We start from the raw sequence: 19499 nt of genomic DNA on the forward strand, positions 1-19499 counted from the left end.
CTCCACTCCCTCATGCTCCCATCCTCTAGATTGTCCCTGTCAAAGAAGAGGCACAGGACAGCCATCGCCGCAATCAGGTCACGGTCGGCTGCTGCCTCTCTCTCCATCCCTCCTTCTCTTCCCCCTCTCCGTTTCCTGTCCCAGGCAGGAGTAACATCCGGATAAAATCCCGGAGCGAAGTGGGAAGGCGGCCCGCCCGCCATTCCAGCTTGCTCCCTCTCTCCGTCTGTCCAGACTCCACGCTCCATTCCGGCGCGTCCATTGCCCCCCTCCCCCCCCCCCACTCCCCCAACGAGCCGCTCCGCCGGGCAATTCCGCGACGTCAGTCTTAGTGCACAAAACACGGGGCCACCAGGGGGAGCCCTGACCCATTGAGCAGCGAACTAGGAGTTCTTCCGGAATCGTGATCATTTATATCGTATTAATAACCATAATAATAATACTAAGAAAACACACAAGGACATGGGCCACCCACAGGTGTCTCTGGTGGATCTCAGACCTTGTAATAGATGTTAGCCGGGCTCTGAGGCGGCATCTCCTGCACTATATAGACTGGGTGTCCGTAATCCCCGCTGACCTTCTCGTAGTGCGGGCAGAAAACGCTGTCAGCAGTCCTGAGCGGGATGATGATGTCGCTAGGCTCCGAGCCGTTGTTGTTGCCACCGCCGCCACCGCGTTTTGGCGAGGCCAGCGTGCTAAGTGAGAGCGCGGCTGCATGCTGTGGCGAGTGCTTCCGGTGTCTCCGCCGGTATTTGAGCAACAGCAGGACCAACATGACGATGACGGCAACGAAGATGACACTGCCCGAGGCGATGCCGGCGAAGAGTGCCACCTCTGAACCGATGACGCTCGAAGATTTGCCATCCGAGTTGTCCACGTTGTCGTCCTCCACTGTGGTGCCTGGAGGTGGCAAAAGAAATGATGTCAGCGTCACCAAAATCCAGCAGGGCGGCCCCCCTGAAGTGTAGGTAAGTCAGATCCCTGGTGCCTAAAAGGCAAATGTCTGCTGGTATAAAAGCGAGGTGCGAATAACAGAGCTGGCCGCCGTGATGAAAGGCAACAGGGAAGCGGGCTTCACACAAACACGGCGGCTGTGTGCGTGTGGAGCAGCGGGTGGCTGGCCGGGGGGCCGGGGGGCCGGAGGGCAGGGCTGTGCGAGCAGTATGATGAGGATGTCTCCACAGCACACGGCTCCCGCCTTTGCCAATGCGACTGATCATGAGGAAACCTAAAGGAGAGCAGGAAAGCTTGGGGCTGGAGCAGACTCCATTTCCCAAATCGGGTTTTTCTCTTTTTTCCCTCCATTCCATCACTGCTATGTAAGAAAGATAAGAAAGACTCACGGTTCTCCTAGGAACCGGAGGGGGTTCCACAACCCCAGGGCGCTCTTGAGAAACCGCTCTCCCAAATGTGGACGGCTCTGCGGCTGCCTATAGCCACTAAACCTGGCCGAGCCATGCCAAGATACTGTGATCGATTTGACTTTGCTTACAGCGTGAATCTTTCAGCCATTCTGGGCTGGGTTGCTGAGCCTGGGAGCGAGTAAAAGCAGACGACCCCGTGTTCAGATCTAGACCGCAGTTGTACCTTTGATCTAAGCACATGATGCACATTGGACTAGATGACACCACGGAATTTGGCAAAACCATGCATGTGATTGGAGGTGATTCCCACATACCGTGGCTGCCGTCTGTGTTGATTGAGTTTCTGTGGTCCTTGCCGTTGCCCTCCTCATTGTCTGGAGGGTATCTGGTGGGGTTGTCTTTGGTTGGCGTCTTGTCTGAAGGACCTGCAGCACGTAAGTGACAGGGACACATCAGACACCCTTCTGATGATTAGGGGCGCTCCCCAACCCCACCTGTGGGTGTCACCGTGGAGACGAGGGCTAGTCGAGTCATTAATTATCGTTGAATAAACACGAGGCTATACCTGGGGAGATCATGGGGTGACCATACGGGAATATCCCTGGCACTTGCCTCGCCAGCATACGGATGTTGGGAAACCATGTACATATTTGTTTAGTATCAGTCACACCTGGATTACACATGTGACGCGTGCAGGAGCCGTCTCTACATGCAGCGACTCAACGACAAAGGCGTGAAAGATGCAGCCTGCGCGCTTGCGCATTCGAGGCAGCTGGGGAAGCCAGCAGAGTAATGAGAACTGGCCTGGGAGAATCAAACCGAAAGCCTCCAAAACGGCTTTAGGAATCAGGGTCTGCTATCAAAGTGCCTTTGCGAGTCCAGACAAAATAGCAGATGTACATAGGTACAGGCTCAGAGCCGTTTGTACTCTGCTTTCTGTGATAAGCGATGTTCCCAACATTGACACTGTCAGCAGCAACAGAAAGACTCGCGGTGATGTGTGCCAACAGACTGTACTCACTCTGGCCAACTTTCATGGTGATCTTCATGAACTTGGTCTTGCAGACGCCCCCCTTCTGGTTGTTCAGGCCCTCCATGGTGCCGTTGGACGTGGCTGCGGGACAGGAGGGGACAGGCGGGGGTCAAGCTCGTGGTTACAGCCGACAAGGGACAGACAGAGCGGGACAGGGATCAAATCCTCCCCCCGCAAGAAGGGCCTCACAGAGAGAAATCAAACCTCATTGTGTGTGCTTCAATGAGCATAATAGAAAACGCATGTAAGAATGAGGAATGGATGGATGGATGGATGGATGGAGTGGGCAGCCAGACCAGCGGACGGGCCTCTCCTCTCTGAGAGGGGAGACGAGGACAGCAAAGCCGCAGCTGGACTTAAATGTATTCCACACACCTCATCAGCAGTAAGTCCAGAGAGGGTGCCAGGGGGGCTGGGAGGGGGACGCGAGGGGCAGCCAAAGTGGGCCGGACACTGGGGGAGGGCGTCCCGCCAGTGGGGCCTGCTCAGGGGACCAAAGCCACAGCCGGTCTCACCCAGGAGCGACAGGGGAGCGTAATGGCTGTCTGGGGAGTGTGAGAGCTGGCCGGGAGGCGAGACCGGCGGGCACAAAGACGTGGGTGTGAGCATGCCCGCTCGCACACTGACACACAGACACAGAGCCATGCTCAGCTCCCTCTTTAACAGCCCCCTCCAATGGTATCCCACACTGGACCATGGAAAGCTGACGGTCCTGCAGCCGCCCCCCACCCCCCTACTGAATTACCCCCAAGGACGGCAGCTATAATACGACTAACCGTAATGAAGCATCCCGGGGAGTGAGCAGGACAGTGAATGGGGGGAGCAGGGCGGACATGGGAAATTCCTCACCGCGGTATCCGTCATCTTGTCCCGGGGGGTGGGTTAATTTTTACACCAGTGCGGAACGCGGGCAAGGAAACAGGGGCTAGAAGAGTTAGGGATATTTCACAGGCCCGTGGATAAATGTGCATCAGGGGTATTATTAGCGGCTTTAAAAAAAATACAACGTAAAAATCACCCAAAAAAATGGAAAATATTGCTTTCCTAGGGGGCAGTTTGGGTTTGAGGGAGGGGGGGTCTGGGAGCAACAGTCATGTGAGCCCAGGCCATGTGCTGCACCCCCCTGCAATGGCTCCGCCCCTTCCACAGCTCCACCACCTAGTGCCCCCCAGCCGGCAGCAGTCCCAAGCTCCATCAGATCACTGACACGGCTCTAATGAGATTCAGCCTTGGGGTTGGCTGCCACCCTGCATGCTCCCTACCCAGAATTCCCGGTGCGTCTCTTCTTTCGTCTCCTCCATCTTTATTCAACCGGAAGAGGGTTTTTATAAACAAGTGTTCATCAGCCAGCTGTAAAACCCCCTGCGAACGGTGCCCTCTGCTGCTGCCCCCATTGTGGCCACGTGGAGTTACATGTGAGGTGCATTTTAATGGACGGCACAGCATTCTCCAGGAGGAACACAGAGCGGCTGGTCTCTCTGTGCTGCGGCTGGTCGCTGTGTAGACAGCTGCAGCTCTCGCTCTCTCTCTCTCTGCCACTCTCTCTCTCCATCCCTAACCCTCCCCAGAATGCAGACTGACTTTCAGGGGCTGCAAACGAATGGGAGCAAGAATATGAAATCTCCTTTAAAGGCTTATGTTTGTTGTTTTCACAAATCCACACACAATCAGACATTGCAGTGACACATAGACTCACACAGAGACACTGCAGTGACACAGAGACACTGCAGTGACACATAGACTCACACAGACACTGCAGTGACACAGAGACTCACACACAGACACTGCAGTGACAGAGACTCACACAGAGACACTGCAGTGACACATAGACTCACACTGAGACACTGCAGTGACAGAGACACTGCAGTGACAGGCAGACATACACATAAACTGAATTTGGGAAAACACTTCTTTACACAGCGTGTAGTTAGAGTATGAAATAGTCTTCCTGTTCATGTAGTTCAAGCTAAAACTCTGGGTTCCCTTAAATCAGAGCTTTTATCAACTCTGAGCTATTAGTTAAGTTCTTCCCAAACGAGCTTGTAAATTTGTAAATTTCTTATGTTCTCATGTACTTACACACAGACTACCACAGTCCCAAAGCCACTTGTGAGTTCCTTGTCACGTAACACACACAGATATACACAGACACACACACAGTTCGTACATTGCTGTCATTGTGGAGACTTTTTCTATGGGCAAAAGCCTAACCCTAACTGATAACCCAAACCCCTACCCAGCCCTAATCATATCCATAAGGATCCAAACAAAATACAAGACTTTTGGCTATTTTAGGTTTTTGATTGCAGTCACAGATTTTTTTTATAAAACTGAAGTTTATATTGGACCTGGAAAATGTCCACATAAACTAAAAAGTAACAGGCTATTTAGTCCCCACAATGTGTAAATACAAACCCACAGACAGACATGGCTTTGACACACACAGACCTACATACTCCCAAAGCCAGTTGTGAGCTCTCCTTCACAGGCACACTGCAGTGACACACACACTGCAGTAACACACACACACACTGCAGTAACACACACACACACTGCAGTGACACACAAACACAAAAGAAGCATCCAGAGCAACTGAGACACTCTCCAAACTCCTCCCCTTCCTGAACATCCACCCTGGTCCCATGATACCAGCACAGCCCGCCCCCAACATCCCTCAGCCCCAACCTCCCCCCGCCCCATGCCCACCTCGCTCAGTACCTCTGGGACCAAACCATCCTTAATATAGGAACACAAACCTTTTATTTCACAATATGTGAAAGTGCATGCGTTTGTGTTTGTGTGTGTCTGCGTGAGTGAGTGTGTGTGTGTGTATGAGATTCATTCCCAGCCCCGGAATATGAAGAATGAAATGCGCAGGCTGGTGGGTGTTGAGATAGGACTGCAGCCGACAGGCGCAAACGGCAGAATGGCCTTTCCATGCGCTCAGGCTGGAACGAGCCACAGCACCTCAAACTCCTCCCCCGAGAGTGCCGGTGACAGGCGAGGACGGCGGAGGTCAGGCGTGCGGCCCGTGATCGGAATGTTCTGGTCCTCGGATGAGACGGGGAGACAGAGACTGGACCCGGGGTGGCACTGTGACCGGTGGTGGGATGGAGAGGTGAAGAGAGGAGAGGGGAGAGAAGGAGGAAGAGAAGAAAGAGGAGAGAGGGAGGAAGAGGAAAGAGGACAGGGAAGAAGGAGGAAAAGGGGGGAAGAGAATAGAAAGAGGAAGAGTGAGGGAGACGAGAGGAAATGGGAGGAGAAGAGGGAGACAGGAGAGAAGGAGTAAAGGGGGAGAGGAAGAAAAGAAGGAGAGGGAGGAAGGGAGGAGAAAAGAAAAAGAAGAGGGATTAAGAAAAGAGAGGAAGAATGAGGGGGGAGAGGGAGAAAGACAGGGAGTGGCTGTCCTGCGGAGGATGGCGTTGGGTGTAGGTCACACCGCGGCGCTGACGCCTCCCTGCCTTATTACAGAGACACCCCCATTCGCTCGGACAGTCGCACACACCCGCCCCCCATCCCATTCTGGATAGTTCCCACACCCTCACCACCATGGCAGAGAGCACGCCTCCTGTGTCATGACGCCACTCTGTGGGGGGGGGGGTCTTTCCAAAACAAACAGGCAAACAATCCCTGTCATTCAAGATTAATGAAACAGCCCTGGAGATGCCCGTGTATGGCGACACCCACCACTGAGGCCCCGCCCCCTGCGCAGTGTGTGTTTGTGCCTGCCAGAGAGTGTATTTATGTGTTGGTATGTGTATGTAAACTCTGCACTCAAACCAAGACACACACTGCAGAATGAGAATGACCCAGAAACACAACCAGACACCTTAACAAGAACGCAATCTTCTGCATATAACTAAATAACGTGAGCGTCGTCACGGCCGTGGTCGACCCCTGGCTCCTCCCAGAAAGAGCGCAGTCCGCTCAGCCATTACTTCTTTCATTACGTTTTCGGTCACTTACAGAATTCGCCCAACCTTGAGCTGCTCACATCTGCGCGGGAAATGGCATGGAAACCATAGACACACGGCGGCCGGTGAGCCGGACGGGAGGAGAACGGGGAGACGGAGATGAGGGTGAAGGAGGACGTGCAGGGGGAGACAGATGGAGCGATGATATTAACGATGCAGTAATTACCCCCTGAGCATCCCGTGAAGCGTGAAGGCATCGCCATGGCGCCGAGGTTACGAGCCGGTTAGCGCCCGCTCAGTGCCGGACAGCCTAATTCGCAGCGACAGTGGAGCCCGCAGGCTGGACCGTCGGCGCAACTCCGGGACCCCACCCTGACATTCAGCCCCACCCCCAGTCCCATCCCGGTTGGGGATCCGCAGATAATCTAAAAAACATGCCGTCAAACGGCTGGGGGAATTTACTGGGCCGGTCCGGAAATGCCGACATGCGCCCCCATCTCTCCTACAGGACCCGCGAGCATTTTTTTTTAAAAGGCCCGAATCCTGTGTGGCAGTTTTAAGAGAACTCTGGGCCACTGGCACACAGACAGGGACTATTTAGATAGTGCCCTCTTTCTCTGTGCTCCCGGCTGGAAGCCTGGCAGCCTGAAATAATGACACCAGCCGTGCATGTGAAGCCGCCTGCGGGGGGCGCCGTAAGGACAGACTGCGTTCCACACGGCCAAAGGCGCCATTTACCTGCCTGGTTTTTCTTTTCACGACGCATCTGTGGCTAACGGCATAGCTGACTGGTGGGTGAGCAGCTAAATCAGCATTAAATCCATTAATCCATTAAGCACACCAGTGTGCGGGGGTGGGGGGTGGGGGGGGGCAGTCAGAAGCAGTCCCAGCGTCGCTCCTTGCTTGCTGAGCAACCGGGAAAATGACTTCCCTGAACACAGAGCTGACTGTGTCGGGCTGTGGGGGGCACCGTCATGCCCCCCCCCCCCCCTCCCGACCCACTGCAGAGTTCCCCGCAGGCACAGACGACTGTCCTGTGCCGGCAGATGAACCGCAGGGCAAATCCTCAGCTTTCGCTGCGCCTCAGGGCACACCGCCACCGCCCCCCCAGCCTGCCACCCCCCCACACCTGTGCTGAGGGTCTGACTTGGCAGCACGAGCTCCAAGACAGGCAGAAAGATTTTCAAAGCCGTGGGCAGTACTGTGTTTCAGTCAACGACCCACCCCACCAGCAGGAAAATGCCCCCCCCCCCCAAACAAGAAAACAGAGAATCAGAAACAGAGAGAAGCAGAGCATCTTCTGTTTAATCTTACACATGTACTAAAAATACTTTTTTATAATAATCTCCTGCCCCACCCCCTGTGCCCCATAACTGCATTTTCTATCTAACAGATAGAGGGCGTGAGGGAAATGTTTGCCAGTTTTCCATCTGCGGCGTGACGGGGGGGCGAGGAAGACAGGAGGCGCTAACTGCTTCTGTCGCCAGGCGGGACGCGCAGCCATGGCGGAACTGCGCCGCAGCGGTCATGTGACTGCAGCCCTGTGCCCTCATTGGACAAAGCGGGCAGCCAGTGAGACAGTATCGTCTTTGGCAAAGTGAGTCCCCCCCCGAACTTCCAGGCATTATAAAGATGTCCTGCCCCCCCATTTTCAGCAAGGTCGCACATACCCTCGGGCCTCCGCCCTACATCACTACCTGTCTCCACAGTTGCTCACCGTCCAAACACGCAGAGACCCACCTCCCCCCCCCATCGCCGCCCAGGAAACGACCAATATGCTCGCTGACACAGATGGCCCTGTCCGTGCTGTCCCGCCACCACAGGCCCCCGCGCCAATGGTTTGGTCCGTACCACCCCCGGGTCTGCTACATAGATGGTACGGCTCAGCAAAAGGGAGGGGGGCACGGCCGAGCAACAGAAGTGGGACAGGGCAGCACCAGGGTGGCATGACAGTTCAAGAGCAGGATCCTGAAGATGTAGGGAGAAAAAGTGCTGAGGGAAAACGGGCCAATGAAGCAGGAGAGAGAGGCACTCACAGATGATGTGGTAGTCTTTTCCCCGGAAGAACTCCAGGCCCCACAGGTTGGGGCTGAACTCCTGAAACTTGAGCGTGAACTTAACGTCCTGGTCAGGCTTGTCACAGTTCAGCAGAGGTGTGTCCGCCTCCGTGACCGCACAGGCTTCCAGCTGCTTCCGTTCCACCATGTAGAGTTTGTAAAGCTCCACCCCTTCTGTCTGCCCGCCCTCCCCCCGGGGGCACACGATGTCCATCTTGTCCCCGATCTGGGGGTACAGCACCAGCCCCTGTCCCGGCACGAACCTGGGCAGGAAGTAGAGGGAGATGGAGAGAGGGAGAGATAGAGGCGGAGAGGAGGGGAGGAGAGAGCAAAGAGGCACTTAGTTACTTCATAAAAGGATGGTGGCGTTGGGGCGTTTTAACTGATGTTAATAAGCAGCTTTCAAACAGCAATGTGTCTTTCGGGCTGTTTAGATGGCTTTAGCACAATACAGGTGTTCCTGCATGTCCTGGCAGAACAGGATACGGTTCCAGAAAAGTAATGAGAACTAATTAGCCCTACCCATTACGTAAAGCCAGCACAACAACTAAAAGAATTTAAACAGACACGTCTTTAAGCACGAGCTATAATTATTCCCAACAATGCTCAAATTTATTTATTCGGGATTCAGGATCCCACCAGATACCCCCCTTGGAGTTTCAGCAAGCCTGTCAGCCTCTAAGTCCGTCTGTCTGTTCACCCCATATCTCCCTGCCTGTTGCTCTCCCCGCGTACTGAAAAATGCTATAAGCAGGAAAAACACAATTTCATGCAAAAAACCCAGTTCAAAGGCTTTGCGACAAGCCTTGGCCACGGTATGACTACGTAGCTAATTAAACTCCGTAAAAACGATGGTGCTGAATCACATCAAGAAACTGTCATTGCCCTTTTGTCTTTTTCCAGTTACAAAATAAGGAGCCACTAGATATCAGCCGGTGTTCTTATTAGTCTACTGGGGTGCGTTCATCCCTGGACGGTGGAGGGGGGGGGTCACCCGAGCAGCACTGGTCTTTACAACCTCGCTTTACAGCACAGTTCTGGGTCACACCCACCAAAGCAGAGGCAGCCCCCTTCCCCCCCGGGCCTGGGGCGACCAGCGGATACGAGGCCGCAATAAAAAGAATGACCTCATGAAACATAAATATCTCCTTTGTTTGTTTGTTTGCCTGAGCACCGTGAGATTATGTGATCTGGCATGACGCCCAGCACTCGAACTGCGACCTCTAGGGGCGTGGCCCGACCTGCGATGGGGCCGTGGAGGCAGTAATGCAGGTGTTAACGCTGGACAGCGAATCGTGCAGCCAGGCAGCTGCTACGAGGCGTCGATGCATACAGACGCCGTACGTGACCAATCTGCATGGTACAGGAGCACAAACACATGCACAGACGCACACGCATGGCTGAGGAGCTCCCTGCCAGCCTGCTCGCAGCCCAGACAGACGGGCAGCGGACGCAGGTGATGCAGGCTACAGCGGCGGCAGACGGGGTCACCGCCGCAGTTCAGAGGGGCTAGAGAATGGGGGCGCCATCTGCCAAGCTCATCAACACTACTCAACCGGAGCCACACTAAACGAGGGAAGGAGGGGGGCAGTACAGACATGTCCATGGATGTTCCCACAGTGAAACGATGCCCTCCCAACACACACACACACACACATATCCAGCTATTCTTCATTCTTGCCGCGGTCTCTGGCTGCAAAATCAAAGAGAGGGACAGGCGTGCCGCGGAGATGCTATCGGTGCATGCTGCTCTGTGTCTGCTGCCCGGCAAGCATGTGTGCATGTGCGTGTGTGTGTGTGTGTGTGTGTCTGTTTGCGTACGTGAGTCCCTCTCTTACTCCCGGCCATGTACCCTGTCCATTCTTTCATGTCCTGATTTAATCTCAGTTTCTATATGAGGAAGTTGTCTGGCCTTGTGTGTTAGTGTAATGGGACATCTTTCACACACACACACATTTCAAAGGATGGCTAGGCTCTGCTGACAATCGCTGGTTGACACACAGTACACTGTGGACCCGCATACTCAGGCGACGTCGCCGAATTGAGCTGCTCCATCGCACCTATGACCTATCAGCGGGTGGCATCGATATGGAAAGCCGATTTAATCGCAAAACATAAAAGTGAGGCAGAGCGAGAGCGGTTAGGAAACCTGTTTGATGTCTGCCGGCGGGCCTTTGTACCTCACACCCGGGTCACGGGGGCAACTCGCCTGACCATAAACTCCGAGGCCGACACGCCAGGCGGTGGATAGACGCGATCGATGCTGCCCACCCCCCCCCCCCCTTCACTTAAGCAAAAAGGAAAGAGAATACATGATTGGTTAGTTTGTCTATGTGGGAGCAGTAGCTGGGAGGGGGGGTTAGAGAACACGAGCTGGTCTCTTTCTCATGCAAGCATTATTGCTTTAACCCCTGGTAGAAATGCAATCAACCCAAACCCCCAGCCCCCAACGGAGGTCATAAATATTCCAGGCCAGAGAAGAAAAGCCGGCAGGGGCGAAGCCATCAGCACCAACTTGGCAGTTAACATGCAAACACTTGCCGTAATGAGGACATTATTGGATTTATTACTCTTTAATTTGATCGGCTCGAACGAGTAACACAGGTTTGTCCTGCTCCAGACAAATGAAGAAAAAAAAACTTTCGTTTTTTTCAGCTCATTAACATGTTTGTTTTTGGTTTGGCCTAAAAATGCTATTTAAGGCACCACTAACAGAGTGATTTGCCTGTATGTTGACTGGCTTAAAATGCAGAACATGAACAGAGCGAAAGAGTGGGGAGAGGGAGGTGGTCGCATCCGAATGCCCCCCCCCCCCAAGGAGGAACAGGGAGCAGGAAAACGTTCAGCTTTGTCTGGCATGAACATATGACCCAGATCACACTGGGGGGGGCTAACAGTCACCTGATATCTCTTCTGTTACATGTCAGTTTTCTCTTGCTGATATTGCTGGACAACAAGGGACCCAGACCAACAAGTCTGCTGCCGGAGAATCATGACCCAACTACCATCCCACCGCACCACAATGTTAGCCAGTCCCAGATTTTAACAAACACCAACAAAAAACAACACCAATCACATATACCGGACCTTCAGGCTTCACGCAGATTACACTGGCAGGAAAACGGCTGACATTGCCCTGTTCACTGCACCGAAAACACTCTCTTCCTGTAAATTAGCAGGTAGAAGCGCTGCAGGCGGCACTGCCCTGGCCCTGGGGGAGGATGGGGCCCTGGGGGAGGAGGGGGCCCTGTGAGCGGCCCTCTCCCTGTAACTGCTTACCGGCCTCCCCTGCATCCCTCTCGCGGGCCCTGGCCCTGGGGGAGGCGGGGGCCCTGTGAGCGGCCCTCTCCCTGTAACTGCTTACCGGCCTCCCCTGCATCCCCCTCGCGGGCCCTGGCACTGGGGGAGGCGGGGGCCCTGTGAGCGGCCCTCTCCCTGTAACTGCTTACCGGCCTCCCCTGCATCCCCCTCGTGGGCCCTGGCCCTGGGGGAGGTGGGGGCCCTGTGAGCGGCCCTCTCCCTGTAACTGCTTACCGGCCTCCCCTGCATCCCCCTCGTGGGCCCTGGCCCTGGGGGAGGTGGGGGCCCTGTGAGCGGCCCTCTCCCTGTAACTGCTTACCGGCCTCCCCTGCATCCCCCTCGTGGGCCCTGGCCCTGGGGGAGGCGGGGGCCCTGTGAGCGGCCCTCTCCCTGTAGCTGGCCTGTAAGGCTCTCTCTCCCGCTGCGGCACAATAACCCCGGGGCCAAGGCATTTGGGTCTCTCTGGCTGCACACTCTCTGTCTTCCTTTTACTGCCGCCCCCCCCACCACATACCCCCCAAGCTGATATGCAGGCTGGAGTGGCAGCTCCCTCTCTACCCGTTTCCATGGGGAACAATCTCTTTTAGCCAACTACCTTCTTGCAAATTGCATGAAAAACAGACTTTAACTTTCTCCTGAACACCCCCCCTCAATTCGAAGTCCTGCCACTCGCCTCTTGTAAAATAAGGAGACAGGGTTATAGAACAATTACACCATGGGGGGGGGGGGTCGTTTTACAGGACCAATGAGACTGTCTGCTGTCCCTGGGGGGGTTCAGAGCACCCCTCCGCCACACCAACACTGCCACCCCCCCGTACTCAAAGCAGATCTGAATCCCTGTGCACCATCAGAGTCACAAAGGGGGCTGTATGCTATGTAATCTCCTAATGAACTACACCCGAGTCAGGGGGGGTACATTCCCTTTAAATGAAATGTGTTAGGCGGGCCTGGCCTTTGTTTCTGAAACCCAGCTACAAAACAGATTACCGGGGGCTCAGCTCTCAAAGCACACGCACTGGGTTAAGGCAAAAATCAAGGCAACAAAGGCCTTTCTCCGGCTGCACCGAGCGGGAGCCACACTGCTCCCCCAGAAGGTCCGTAAACTTTAACTGTGAAAGCAAATACGGTAGCTGGGGGGCTCCGTGGGGTTTACTTTCACCTACTGCTTTTTTTTTCAGAGCAAAGACGGGGAGGGGATGGGGGTTATGTTGTTAAACAAAATGTAGAAACAGTGGTAGTGAAGAAGAAACAGGTTAACCACTGGGAAAATTACTGCCGAACAAGACATTAGCGGGACGCTAACACTGTGTCAGAGCATAATCTATACTGGTGTTTATGGGACACTTAACGCGACAGCAAATTCTGCTACACCAGCGAATCGCATTACAGTCACATTTAAGAACATATACGTGCGTAAAACAGCACTAACAGAAGTTGATCGTCTTTCCAACTACAACACTCTTCCTTCACGACCGCAAGACGCATTAAGGAGACAAAGGCTCGACAATAGGGTGCTTTTAACCTTTCCTGAACAATAGTGTCCATGGCAGGTATCGATTTCACACAAATGAACAATGTAGCACGTCCATCACCTCAGATGGGACGGCAGGAATGTGACCTGGGATGGGAGCACGGCCCCGCTTTTCGCGGTCACACGCCTTCTGAGAAAAAGAGACGCTGAAGAGGCGAGGCCTTCGACGCCAGATGGACAGAGTGCCATGTAAAATGGCAACATTATAGACCACTCAGTAGCAGAGGATCTGTAATTTAAAATAAGTCCGAAGAGATACATATATTTGTACTCCAGGAACTTACATTATTAAATAATAAATGCACCTGTAATAAATGTACTTGGGAAAACTTTGCGTAGTCGGCCGAGTAATATGAAGAAACGATTTAAAAAACATCTAATATAGTTTTAAATATAATTATAGAATTATACTATAATATAGGCTACGTATTACATTTGTTATATTACCTTGTATCATTTTTATATTTTTTTATATCATTTTTAGTTAAAATTGGGCCATTCTGATGCTGTAATGTGGTTAAATTAACAAAAAATGAAGAAGTACAGCATGGTTGTGCGTTTGCATAAACGCCGTATTTTCCGTAACGCCGGCGAGCCCGCAGCGCTTCTTCCCCGCACGGCTTGCCCGCATGTTCTCGCCAATCTCCGGCTCTCCTCCGCCCCCCGACTGCCTGAGAAAGAATGATCTGATAGCGGCACCTCATCGCTCCGCCGCATCCTTCCAGCAGATTGGGAATGGCAACCGTGCGTCTATGCCGCAAACAAAAAACCACAAAGAAGAGCCTAGATGTCTCCTAATTTATTTCTAAATAATAATACGTACGTCGACAGCATATCAGATTGCTTTGAATGCGCGGGTTCTCCTCGGATAATCTTTAATAAAGTAACAATTAATCCGATTAAAAATGCACATTCTCTGCAAGTTCAGAAGCATTTTTTTTCTTGTGACATTTTGCATTAGACTGGCCTAAAACCGAGCCGCTTGCGGGGATGTGAAGGACGACGGAGTAGCGGCCGTAAAAAGCTCCCGCGGAGGGAGGGGGGCAGGGGGGCGCACCTTAGCGGAGCCCAGCGCAGAAAAAGCGGCAGCTACCGGGGCATCGCTGGAGCCTTTTGGCAAGGGCCGGCCCGTCACGCAAAAGCGTGCTATAGTTAGGCGTTATAAAAGGTGTCACCATATAAAACCATCAGAACCATAGTGTGAACACGGACCGGCCCTCTGACACTCTGCTTTCTGCCCTTTGTAAGTTTCGTAGGGCCGGGGCGCTTAATAAGCGCCCCACTCCCTTCTGACAAATAATACAAAACAAAATTCGAACATAATAGAGTTATTATGGCTGATTAGTAATATGGGAGTGAAATTTTGCAGATGTTGCTTGAGTTTTAGGTGCGAAGAACGGTGGGACTCGTATGCCCTGTGGGTGAAGGGCGCCTGTGTGAGTCCGGACACCCGCTCCGCATGTGGCCGCCAGCAATTCATCATGTACCTGCCTCTGCAGATGCGGCCACAACTAGGAATGCGAAAAATATTAACACCAGAAACCTTTGCATTTCAGTCTTTGGTCCCTCTGCATTTGCACGAACAATTTCAGTGGGAAATGAATGCGCAAAATCTGCAGGGATACTTTAGTCTGCTTTGGGCCAAACACTGTAAAACTTAAGTGTAGCTAGGCCCCGGTACTGGTCCGGTTAAAAATAGCCACTTAAACTATAGTCAGAAAAATAGCCATCGCAAAGGAAAAGCAAAATAAACTTCACTACGTAGGCGTATAAGATTAAGAAAATATCTGTCGTAAAAAAAACCTAAACTAAACATAAAAGAGTCGAGCTGCCGTTTTAATTAAAATACGTCAACAACAATATATAATTTATGTGTAATTAAACACAATTACTCCTAATGTACACTTTACAGCTCGTTCAAAGAGAAGTGATTTATTACTGCTTGTATTGCAGGCCTATTGATGATCTCACTATTATAAGTAATCAGAAAGCACTGAGATAAACTGCAGTTTATAAGGATTTTAACATTGAAAATTAGAGCGGTCACTTTTATATTATTCAGGCCGACTGAGGTGAATAAGGCAGCCAAGGTCTGGTTGCAAATCCAACTGACTCGAGAGGTATACAGCATGCACTGAGCGTCTATATATATATATATATATATATATATATATATATATATATATATATAAGGTGGAGGGCGCCCTTCACCCACATATATATATTTTTTATTTTATTTTATTTTTTTTGAAAAAAAAATTATCCACTGTTCTTTATGTCCTAGCTGAGCACCGCCGACGGGTTAGAATCAAACGACCTCCCGGGATAGGCCAAGCAGGGCCATGAGTTAAGGCACTTGATATGCCATTTAAACTCAATAATTTACCTCAGTATTAATGATAAATGCTGAAATACACAATAATAACAATGGCAATTACCCGGACACTTCTTACATTAGCACTGTCTCGGAAATCACTGATCGATGTTTGAATAAACGGATCTTAATTGGAAATATGGGCATGCTTGAATAAACAGGGTGAAGGATGTTAAGCGTACTTACTTCGTGTTCGTTGTGTTCCAGTAGATAGACTCTAAAATAGCCGCACTGGGCAGGTTCACCTTGCAAGCAAAAACCATAACTCCAAAATAGTATCTCCACATCGCATCCCCCATTATTGCTTTCACCAAAGCGAAAGGAGAATAATTATAATAATAATTATTATAATAAAGCAACTGCGTCTCGTCTAATCGAGCGTCTGGGGTAATCGGCAACAAAACTCAAATCTGTAATCCTGATCGGGGCCAGAAGATTTGATAAATCAAATGCAAATGATCCACGCGAAGCGACTTTTTTGGAGTTAGTCCCACCGCGGCTGAAAAGAGATCGCGTTTGCCGAGCGCAGAATTATCCCACGCACGGCGAAAGATCCAAATCCCGTCCTGAATGCACAAGGAGAAGGAGAAACGGGAGTCTTTTCATTCAGACGAAGCGGCGCTGCCTCTCCTCACTGCTCCAACATGAAGGAAACACATTCCTCGGTTCAGAGCGACTCTCATCGATGCATTCTCCCTCGTACATCGATGCGTGATACAAAATAATCCCCCGTTTGTCCAGCAATTGCAAAAAAAGGAGGTATCAATCCAAAGGCATGGTTTCTCCAAGAATAGCAGCAGATAGAAGACCAAAGCTTTTAATTCCTTTGGCTAGCTACAAAAATCATTAAAATAATTCTAAAATGGAGAAATGCAATAATGATGATGAATGAGAAATGAACGAAAATAAATTAACTAAATTCAGATATTAGTTCTCATGAGTACGTCTCTCATTTCTCAGTTGGAAAAGACCGCTGCGGAGTTGTGCGGGTTCCGTGGACCTGCTGGCCGAAAGGAGACTATAGGGAAACGCTCCGAGCCTCGCATGCAAGTAACTCGAAGTGACTGCGAGACTGGATATTTGCGACCAGTTCCCCCCCCCACCACCCACTGGCTCCGCCCACTCCGCTCCTGATTGGCCAGGGCCCAATAAGTCAATGGGGGGAAAAAAAGACAGTCAATCAAACGCAAAGACCTCGACGACCAGTTCAACCGCAAATCAGCATCCAAACCAGAGAGACGGTATGGAAAGGGACGCGGGGGGCAGCGCGGTGACACACTCACTGGCAAGATGAAACACTCTCAGTGGCATGAATTCATTAACACTGCATCTCAGTTCAATAGGCCATGGCTTTGGAATATTGTATAGGATACGTTAATATTTTCATACAGTGTTCTGAAACCTAGGGTCGCCAATAAAAGTCACACACGTCTTTTTTTTGAATACCCATTTTAACAAGTGAAAAATAATTATAAATTGACATTTATTAGTCCTACAGACGTTGAACGATATTCAGTCATCAGGATTTCTTCAAATGAAATGAGGCAAATGTGTTAGGACAAGCGGGTATGCTGAATGTTATAGATAGGCCTATTGGAAATGTGTCACTTTGCATTAACTAAAGTGCTTTTTTCATTTAACACATACTTTTAAACCAAGAAACCAACAACGTAAAAATAATCCGATTAGTTGTACAGCTACTGTGGTCTGAGCTAACAACGGTACGCCTCATATTACCAGGCAATTTCTTTCAAAGGGTAACAGCGGCAACTAGCGGATGCATTGCGAATACGTTTCGCGACTTTTATAGGCTAGTAAGTTACAGCGCGCTAATTCCAACGTTTCTTCGGCAATTCATCTTGTCTTTGTTTTAATAATATACATTTACACTTAATCACAACTTATCGACAAAGTATGTCTCTATGCCTACTTGTTCATAAAGTGGTGTTTATTTAATGTGTATCTTGTATTGGTTGTTTCGAAAGCAGATTTACAGTAACTCTAATAGAACTTTGAAATCCGGTTATTCTTTTACTCTAATACTTTCTTTACGACTTTATTTTAATTAATGAATTTCCAAAATTTAATATGTGGGTAAACGAAAAAACAACAAAAATTTTCCGTATTGGTACTGAATTGTGGGAAATTTAAATAAAGTATTTTGTGAAAAGTTTAAAATGTATAATCTGTGAAATGAGAATATTAATGTATGGTAGTTGAATAGTATTGCCGGTAACATCATTCGAATTACAGCCGATTTATGTGCTTAAGTCTGTGTGAAATATAATACAGCAAGAACGTTATCGCAAACTACATCAAATGTGTCAGGAAAAAATGTTGTTTCCCACGTTTTAACAAGATAATTGAGTCAGTGAGAATTTAGGTGTAAATGTGTACTCTACTGTTTATTTGGGCCCAGATCAAAGAGGAGATTTCGCACGCTGGAGATTATGGAAGTTCCGAGCGCTTTAATTCCAATAAACACTCGGAACTGTGTCGCGTTTACCGCGACTGGCAGCCGCGTAGCTGTATGTGCTTAATATGTACCGACGAAGGCAGTGAATCACATTCAGTGGAAGTTAGAAAGTGAAAAGAAACTATTTTCATTTTTAAAAAGCCATAAATTTGGACGATTAAATTTTTTTTTTTATTATTTGATCATGTCAAAAACACGTGGCCATGGAAAACAGACCCACTAGAAAAAACATACGTAATAATCACAGTGAGGTTTATAATTATTAATATTATTATTGTTGTTGTTGTTGTTAAAAATAATAATAATTTTAACCTCTCTATATTTATAGCACGGAAGATAGAACGTTTTCAACTTTGATGTTAATAATGTTAATACGGCTAAACGTAGTTTAATTTTTGTATTACGTGTTTATATTTATGTATGAGTCATAATAGCTCCATTCAGACATCCATAAATATACACACATCAACGTATCATAACGAGAGTACTATTTATATAATGAAATAACCTTAATAATAATTCTGGATAAAGATTTTGAATTATTTAAGTTAACATTCCTTATTCGCCGTATGTTGTATATTCGGTATGCATCGACAGGATTTGCTGTTTCATGTAAAATGAGAGTATCTAAAGCAAGTAACTAATGGTTTATCATTGTGGATATAATACAGATTAATATATATTATTTATAATTTATAATATAGATATTATGGAATTGACTTTAGGAAAGAGCCGCATGTTTAAAATCTGACTGCAACGGACTATAGGCCTAATCAGTGAGAGTACTGACGGCCCGGGCTCTCCATTAACGAAAGGAGGGAATGTTTTTACAATGAATTTTTAAGAAAATTAGTGTTCTTAGTACGAACAGGCCTGGTTTAATATACGTATAAGCTAACGCGTTTGACTTGTATTTCACAAACAATCTGGGATTTATTTTTCTTATCGCAATCTTAAGTCAAACACTTTTCCTTCTGAAAAGAAAACAAAACAAGTAGTAAAAGCTTTTGTTGCCAATATTTATTCAGTTGGTGGATCCCATTCCGTCTACGTAAAGTGGTGGACTTCCTCTGTAACTGGCCATTGTTGGATCAAACACAATCTTAATAAATTAGTTACCGTAAGCACACACTTGTCTATCACTAGTCAAATGAAAGATGCAATTAAATCGTCTTTTGATAATTTCAACGAAGCATTACATGTAGGCCTATTGTACAGGTGAAATTTTAATGATGTTCCTTTCTTTATGATAAAAGGTATTTTGGAATTATTTGCCGGTTTGTTGTAGATATTGTATAAGTAACGCCAGAGTTAACAATTAACTGAAAACACACTAATTATGATTGGCGGACAGTTTAAACATCCATCCATCCAGTTTAAACATAAAAAATAAAATGTTCGGAGACTAACCACGACTTGTCTAGCCGACCCGTCCTTTGCAACGAGACCC

The 19499-nt window shown here is 49.4% G+C and overlaps 1 protein-coding gene across 1 annotated transcript; it reads right to left on the reverse strand.

The window, feature by feature from the left end:
* Positions 1 to 279: 279 nt before the first annotated feature.
* efnb2a (ephrin-B2a) lies at positions 280 to 16633 on the reverse strand. Its single transcript, XM_048978211.1, has 5 exons — positions 15760 to 16633; positions 8348 to 8631; positions 2386 to 2478; positions 1679 to 1789; positions 280 to 900 (listed from the first exon to the last, which is right to left on the reverse strand). The coding sequence occupies exons 1-5, from the start codon at positions 15870 to 15872 to the stop codon at positions 494 to 496; spliced, it is 1008 nt and encodes a 335-aa protein (XP_048834168.1). The 5' UTR covers positions 15873 to 16633; the 3' UTR covers positions 280 to 493.
* Between the last annotated feature and the right edge of the window lie 2866 nt (positions 16634 to 19499).

This window comes from Brienomyrus brachyistius, chromosome 16 (assembly GCF_023856365.1).
Source record: "Brienomyrus brachyistius isolate T26 chromosome 16, BBRACH_0.4, whole genome shotgun sequence".
Lineage (NCBI taxonomy): Eukaryota > Metazoa > Chordata > Actinopteri > Osteoglossiformes > Mormyridae > Brienomyrus > Brienomyrus brachyistius.

Coding starts and splice junctions, on each gene's coding strand:
- efnb2a (XM_048978211.1), bottom strand. CDS start 15,872: ATGGGGGATGCGATGTGGAGATACTATTTTGGAGTTATGGTTTTTGCT. Junction 2,479..8,347: donor AAAAGACTACCACATCATCT/GTGAGTGCCTCT, acceptor CCTGTCCCGCAG/CCACGTCCAACGGCACCATG. Junction 1,790..2,385: donor CACCATGAAAGTTGGCCAGA/GTGAGTACAGTC, acceptor TACGTGCTGCAG/GTCCTTCAGACAAGACGCCA.